The 7,500-nt window shown below is 59.6% G+C and overlaps 1 protein-coding gene across 1 annotated transcript in view; it reads right to left on the minus strand.

Annotated features, from left to right (window-relative positions):
* The window catches only part of EAH_00043480 (hypothetical protein, conserved), a gene marked incomplete at both ends in the record, with an annotated part of 12,139 nt that overhangs the window by 1,402 nt on the left and 3,237 nt on the right, over positions 1–7,500 (minus strand). The window contains 7 exons of the mRNA XM_013394974.1: positions 125–955; positions 1,136–1,972; positions 2,126–2,276; positions 2,495–4,066; positions 4,242–4,543; positions 4,691–5,068; positions 5,228–7,500. The exon at positions 5,228–7,500 is cut by the window's right edge and continues 602 nt beyond it. Coding sequence (XP_013250428.1) covers positions 125–955; positions 1,136–1,972; positions 2,126–2,276; positions 2,495–4,066; positions 4,242–4,543; positions 4,691–5,068; positions 5,228–7,500 — 6,344 coding nt within the window. The remainder of the gene's footprint in view (positions 1–124; positions 956–1,135; positions 1,973–2,125; positions 2,277–2,494; positions 4,067–4,241; positions 4,544–4,690; positions 5,069–5,227) is intronic.

Here is a 7,500-nt window from a genome sequence, read left to right on the forward strand (position 1 = left end):
TGAAGCAAGGAGCCCCCGGCAGTGGCGCCTCTTGGCGCTGCAGCAGAAGCACGCGTCTGCAGCAGCAGCCCCAGAAAACAGCAGCAGAATCTTCATCCTCCACTGCCTGCAGCAAAACCCTAACCGGCAAGCTGCCCACCCAGCACTCGCCTCCATCTTGCTGCTGCTGCTGCTGCTGCTGCTGCTGCTGTACTCGCAGCAGAAGGAGCGACTCGTCCGGCCGCAGCAACGTCTGAAGGGCACCAGCAGCTTCCCTTCCCGAGATGCAGCAGAAGCTGTTGTTGTTGTTGCTGCTGCTTTTGCTGCACTGCGCTGGCAGCTCTGACGGCAGTGAGGAGCGCAGCAGCAGCAGCGGCTCTGGAGGTGCTGCCTCTGCTGGTGCTGCAGCTGCTGTTACTGCTGTTCCTGCTGCTGCTGCTGCAGGAAACTCCGTGTGTAGCTGCTCATCGAATCCAAAAAAGCTGCAGTGCATGCTGAAGGCAGCAGAAAGGCCTGAGGCAGCAGCACCAGCACCACCACCTGCTGCTGCTGCTGCTGCCCTGCAGACTATGCGCGGCTTGCTGATCTGCAGCAGCAAATGGTGCTGACAGTATGAAGACGCTAGGGCCTTATACAGAGGCCCTACAATTCCTTCTGCTGCTGCACCTTCGTCTGCTGCTGCAGCTGCTGCAGCTGATCCCCCTGCTGCTGCTGCTGCTGCTGCTGCTGCTGCTGCTCGCGCGCGTCGGCGTGCTGTCTGCGCAGTGCGCCTGAGGATGCTTTCTGCTTCAGCAAGCCGAGCCAGTTGCTGCTGCTGCTGCTGCTGCGTGGATGTGAGCAGCGCAGTTCGTGCTGCAGCAACCTCAGGAGATGCCTTCAAATGTAGCAGCAGCTTGCTACGCTGCTGCTGCTGCTGCTGCTGCTGCGCATCTTCCATGAATAGAGCCAGGAGTTCTAGGCATGCAGACAAAGAGACCTGCAGCAGCAGCAGCAACAGCAGCAGCAGCAACACCAAAAAACCAGCATAAAGCCCACCAGCAGCAGCTGCAGCAACAACAACTGCAGCAATAGCACGTAAGGTAACTGCAGCAGCGGCGAGTGCAGCAACAGCAGCAATACGAACAGCAACACAATGCCTCGCGGTGAAGCTGCTTACTGTGTGAGGGTAGCTGCTCTCGTCTCCAGCCTGCTGCTGCTGCTGCAGCAGCAGCAGCCAGAGTTCTGCTGCTGTGCTGCTGCCCCTGCGGGCGAAGAAGGCCTTAAACTCCTCGGCAGTTACCCGGCATCCTTGCTGCTGCTGCAGCTGCTGCAGTTGTTGTAGCTGCTGCTGTTCGGAACCCAGCCCCAAGAATAGAGGTGGCAGCTGCTGCTGCAGCTCTGGCAGCTGCAGCAGCAGCAGCTCCTGTAAGGATTTGCTGTCTGCTGCATGCAGCATCAGACGCTGCACTGCAGCCTCCACGCACACGCACTGTCCCCTGCTGCTGCTGCTGTTGCTGCTGCTGCAGTCGCAGCAGCAGCAACGCCCAAGCACGCCCCACAGTGTGGCTTGAAGTGCTTCCCTCCAGTTTGCTGCTGTTGGGTTATTTGCTGCTGCGTTGCTGCAGCAAACAGCAGCAAAGAGCTGCAGCACATCGAGCGAATGTAGAGCAGCAACCGCTCGCATACGCAGCAGCAACAGCTGCAGCAGAACACCATCACAACGCATACTGGCACAGCTGCTGCTGCTGCTGCTGCTATCTTCAGCAGCTGGGCGTGACGAGAGAAGGTGCCGCTGCAGGGCTGCCTGAAGAGGCTGTACATACAGTAGCCCTTGCTGCGAATCAAACAGCAGCTGCCCCTGCTGCTGCTGCTGCTGTTGCTGCTGCTGTTGCTGCTGTAAGGATGAGAGCAGCAGCAGCAGCTCGTCAGGCAATATGCGGTGCCCTCGACCCTCAAGAGCTGCTGCAGCATCCATCAAGGAGACAGCCGGGCCTTGTGGGGAGCTCCAGCCAACCTGTACAGACACCGCAGCAGCAGCAGCAGCAGCAGCAACAATGCATACCAAAGACAACAAGAGAAAGAAACAGCTTGGATCTGTTTATTCTGCTGCTGCAGCAGCAGCTGCAGCAGCATCAACCGCAGCAGAATGATGAATGCTGCTGCTGACCTGTGCGGCTGCAGCAGCAAGGGCCCCTGAGGCAAGACACTGCAGCAGCTGGCGGTTTTTGCTGCTGCTGCGAGTTGCTGCGTCTTCCATTGCCCGGAACAGCAGCGAGACATCGCACACCTCAGCAGGTAAACCCTGGTCAGTCCCGCACCTGCACAGCAGCAGCAGCAGCAGCAGCAGCAGCAACGGGAGTGGCATAAGCAGCAGAAGCTGGTGCTGCTGCTTGAAGGCAGCAAGGGCTCGTGAAGAGCTAAGATGCACTGTATCTCAGCTGCAGCAATAGCTGCTGCTGCAGCAATAAACAGCAACAACAGCAGCAGCAGCAGCAACAGCAACAGCAGCAACAGCAGCAGTGGCAGCATTCCTTACCAGTCCGCAAGGGCATCGAGGTCGGCAGCAATAAGAAGGCCCTGTGCAAGGTTTGCTGCAGCGTGCTGCAACACCAAGCGCGACACCAGCACCTGCGCTCCACCTGCTGCTGCTGCTGCTGCTGCTGCTGCCTCTGCTGCTGCTTGCTGCTGCTGATATTCCGGGTTGCTTCTCAAGTTATGCTCGGCTGCTGCAAGGAGGTCCGCGAGCAGCTCCGCTTCTGTTTGGGGGGCCCCCCCTAGAGCTTGCTGCTCCTGCTGCTGTTGCTGCTGCTGCTGCATCGAAGCTAAGCGCTGCCGCAGCAACAGGAAGAGAACCCGACAGGCAGCGCTGCTGCAGACACCCCAAAATTGTTTTGAAGAAGCAAGAGCAGCTAGAAGGTCTTGTACATGCAGCAGAGGGAGGGCCCAGTGGTCCCGCTGCTGCTGCTGCTGCTTCTTGCTGCTGCTGCTTCGCCTTGCTGCAACGCGAACGGGGGCCTCCTCAGCCACCGCAAGGCGATCAAACAAATCATCTGCTGCTGCGCTGCTGACGAGTGCAGCACGAACAGCAGCAGCTCTGCGGAAGGCCGTTCTGTACAGACAGAGCCCCTTGCTGCTGCTGCTGCTGTTGCTGCTGCTGCTGCTGCAGGTCAGCGTGCGGGCTGCTGAGGTGCTGCAGCCCAAGTGTATGCACAGATCTGCGAAGGTCCAGCTGCTCAGCAGCATCTTCTCTCGCAGCCGCTGCAGCGCCGGGTGAGACCGAAGTGCTGTTGCGCTTAGCCTCTGCTGCTGCTGCTGCTGTTGCTGCTGTTGGTTGGAGGGGGCCTCGTTCAACAGCTCTGCGAGCTCGAAGATACCGCCGCTGCCTGCTACGTCAAGCTGCTGCTGCTGCTGTTGCTGCTGCTGCTGCTGGGCTTCCTGGGCCTCAAGCCGCCTTAAGGCAACAAGGGCTTTGCTGTCGCGCTGCAGCTGCAGCAGCTCAGCATCCTGCAGCAGCAGCTGCAGCGCAGCAGCAGAGACACTGCCTCTCGCCTTCGGATCTGCTGCGTCAAACAGCAAATGAAGGGACCTACTTACAGCACCCACAGCGCTGCTGCCGCTGCTGCTGCTGCTGCTGCAGTTGCTGCTGAGGGTAGGCAGCAGCAGCAAAGTGCACTCTTCCACAAAAACCCAGCGCGACACATCTGCTGCTGCTGCTGCTGCTGCTGCTGCTGTTGGGATAACGTGGTATTTGATGCGCCTAAGGAGAGCAGCAGCAGCTGCTTCGGGCGTCGGTGGTGCAGCATTAGCGCCCTGCTGCTGCAGTTGCTGCTGCAGCAGACGGCTGCAGCAGAATGTCTCAATAGATATGTTGTTTGCGCGCAGAGACCGCAGTAGCAGCAGCAGCAGCTCGTGGTGCTGCTGCTGAAATGCTTTGTAGCTGCTGCGGATCCTACAAGGGTCCAGCAGCGACGCCTCAGTTTTGCTGCTGCTGCTGCTGCTGCTACCTGTTGCAGGTGCTGCTGCTGCCGGGGACGCCAGCGCGCTGAGCCCCGCTGCTTCAATGAGAGCAGCAGCGCGTTGCCCTTCCCATACACTCCAGCTTCCCTCCCTGCATGCATTCAGCAGCAGCAGCAGCAGCAGCAGCAGCATGTAGGAGCATATAGCATACGTCAGAAGCAGCAGCAGCAACCGCTCCCTTTGCATTGAGCGCAGCACCACACCCGCAGAGAGCATAGCAGCAGGAGCAGCAGCAGAAATGGCAGCAGCAGCAACACGTGAGGCACCAGAAATAGGCGACAGCAGCAGCAGCAGCAGCAGCAGTTGTGGGGGAGGCTGACTCGTGAGGAGCAGCAGCAGCAGGAGAGAAGGGCTGCGAGTTGAAGAGACAGCAGAAGACATCTTGCAGCACAAGAGGAGCCAGCTGCTGCGCTGCATGCAGCCAGTGCTCCAGCACTGACAAAGATGGGCCGTTGCTGCTGCTGCTGCTGTTGCTGATGCTGTTGCTGCTGCTGCTCATTGCTGCTGCCTGCAGCAGCAGCTGTAGCGATCGAGCTGCTGTGGGCCTCATACCAAGACGCAGCAGCACCTGCAGCAACAAGCAAAGCTGTACGCACATGCATTGGCTGCAACAGCAACAGCAGCAGCAGCAACAGCACTAGCAACAGGAGCAAACGCAGGAACATAGAAGCGGTGGCAGCAGCAGCAGAAGCAGCAGCAGAAGGTGCTCTCCTACTTTGTCTGTCTCAGCAGCAGCAATAGGCATTCCTGCTGCAGTGTATATATTAAGACCACTGAGGGCTTTATTGAAGCCCCCACGAATGCGTGCTGCAGCAAGCAGCAGCAGCAAGTCGTCCCTGAGTTCTGTTGCTGCTGCTGCTGCTGCTGCTGCTGTTTGTGTTGCCTGCCTTGGTCCCTGCAGCAGCGCCTCCAGCCACCACGGGGTGCTGCTCGTCGAGGCTCCACGCGCCCCTGCTGCTGTAGCAGCACCTCCAGCAGCAGCAGCAGCAGCACGTGCTGCTGCATGCAAGTAAGAAGGCAGCCTTCTGAAGTCCGTGTAGCTGATGAGGTCTTCGCCTCTTATATCCAGCAGCAGCGCGACCAATACACTTAGCTGCAGCGCAGCACAAACGCATGCATGCAGCAGCAAACGCACACATTCACCAGCAGCCAGCAGCAGCACCACTTATTAAACTCCTCTGCCTTGTTTATCTATACGCTGTTGCTGTTGCTGCTGCTGTCGCTGCTGCTGCTGCTGCTGCTCCGCTCTTACGTGTGGGGGGAGGCCAAGGACAGTCTCGAGGCCTCGGGCTGTCTGTGCAGTTGTCAACTGCAGCGACTCCTGCTGCACTTGCTGCTGCTGCTGCTGTTGCTGCTGCTGCTGCTGTTTGTTGGCAGCAAGCAAAGCAGCAAAGAGCACGAAGGGAGGGAGGCTAAGTGCAGCAGTCTGCGCCTGCCTCCACTCTTCAGGCAGCAGCAACCCTTTCGTTACTAGCCAAGGCTCCTGCTGCTGCTGCTGCTGCTGCTGCACGGCCACAACCCACCGACGGGCCTCCTCTGGGATGGGTCTACCGTTAGTAAGAGCCTCCGCTGCAGGTAAACCTGCTGCTGTTGCTGCTGCTTCTGCTGCTGCTGCTAGAGCAGCATGGCCCCCGCGCGTCTGCTGCAGCAATGCTGCTCGGAACGCGGTGGCTCGCTGCTGCAGCTCGTGCAGCAGCAATTCAGCAGCAGCAGCAGCAGCAGCAGCACTATCATCTGAGGTCGACGAAAACCCCCCAAGTTTGCTGCAGGGTCCTGCAGCAACCAGCTGCGCATCTGCTGCAGCAACAGGCAGCAGCTGCTGCAGCGGACGGTAGCAGCGGGAAGAAGACAAGCAGTCTTCAAGGCCCTCAACAGGAAGCCCTCCCAGGGTATCGGTGGGTGCTGCTGCTGCTGCTGCTGCTGCTGCACCAAATACTGCTGCTTCTGCTGCAGCAAGCCCACAAGGCACGTCGAGCCACAGCAGCAAACTGTGGCGGCGCATATGAAGAGCAGCAAACGCTGCATGCGCTGCTTCCATCAAAGCGCCTCCACTGCTGCTGCTGCTGCTGCTGCTGCTGCTGCTGCTGGAAACAAAAGAAAGCAGCCAACTAAGAGCCCCCTCTGCAGCAGCAGGAGGCGTAGGGATGCCCAGAGCAGCCCATACACTCAATGCGGTGTCTACGCTGTCGATACCTTGCAGCTGCAGCGGCAACGGAGGCATCGCTGCTGCTGCTGCTGCAGCAGGCTGCTGCTCTCTGCGCAAGTATTGCTGCAGCACAGCCACGACGTCGCTGCAGCCAATGGAGCCCAGCAGCAGGCGGACGTACAGACACCGCAGCACCAGCAAGCACCCAGGGGGGATCTCATGCTGCTGTTGCTGCTGCTGCTGCTGCTGTTGCCGATTGTTTTGCTGCTGACGCTTCCACAAAAGCAGCAGTTCACTTGCTGCACCTTCTGCCTTCTCTGCAGTTTGCCGGGCTCGTGCTGCAGCAACAGCATCAGACGGAGTTGAAAAGGGTGGGCTGCTGCTACTTGCTGCTGCTGCTGCTGCTGCTGTTGTTGCTGCTGCTGGAGCTCGCCGTTCCGTTGCTGCTGCAGGCGGTGTCCCTTTTCGCGTGAAGGCGCTATACGCACCCCCTGCTGCTGCTGCTGCTGCTGCTTCAACGTGCTGCAGCAGAACGCTGCAGCAGACCAATGCCGTTGAGTGCGCGCTAGGAGACGTAGGAGGCTGTTGCAATGTGGCTGCTGTTGCTGCTGCTGCTGTTGCATCTGCTGTGGCTGCAGCAGCTGCAGAGGCCTCAAGTTCAGCAGCTTCTGCTGCTTCTGCTGCATCGATTAGCTGCTGCAGCAGCAGCGCCTTCTCTCCCTGTGAATCACCCACGACGATATGCTGCAGGCTGCGCAGCGACAGCAGCAAACAGGCAAGCCGCAGGTGAGAAGGGCTTAGCGCTGCTGCTGCTGCTGCTGCATCTGGTGGTGCTGCTGAAGCTGAAACCGCCGCATGCTGCTGCTGCTGCTGTCTTTGCTGCTGCTGCTGCTGCTCTTGTAGCAATCGGCTCAAGATGTGCTGAAGCGCGTACACAGAGACGACAAAGTCAGGCTCTAGACTGCGTCCTGTTGCTGCTGCTGTTGCTGTTGCTGCTGCTGCTGCTGGATGTGCTGCAGCAACTCCCGCTGCTGCTGCAGCAGACAGCTCTGTGCGCAGTCTCTCGCGGCCCTGGGGAGCAGCAGCGATGCACGAGCAGCAGGAATTAAGTGCAGCAGCAGCAGCAAGCAGCGCCTGCTCCTCCTTGGCGCTGCGGCGGCTCAGCAGCAGCAGCAGCAGCTGCAGGTCTACGATACCTTCTGCTGCTTCATCGAGCAGCAGCAGCAGCTGCTGCATCAGCACCGAGTCTGCTGCCACGCAAACCCCCACCCGCAGCAGCAGCCGCGACATGTCCTCAGCTGTTAAACGAAACCTCCCCTCGCTGCTGCTGCTGTTGCTGCTGCTGTTGCTGCTGCTGCTGGCAGCAAGTTCATTAGCCT

This window comes from Eimeria acervulina, genomic scaffold (genome assembly GCF_000499425.1).
Source record: "Eimeria acervulina Houghton genomic scaffold, Eah_scaff582, whole genome shotgun sequence".
Classification (NCBI taxonomy): domain Eukaryota; phylum Apicomplexa; class Conoidasida; order Eucoccidiorida; family Eimeriidae; genus Eimeria; species Eimeria acervulina.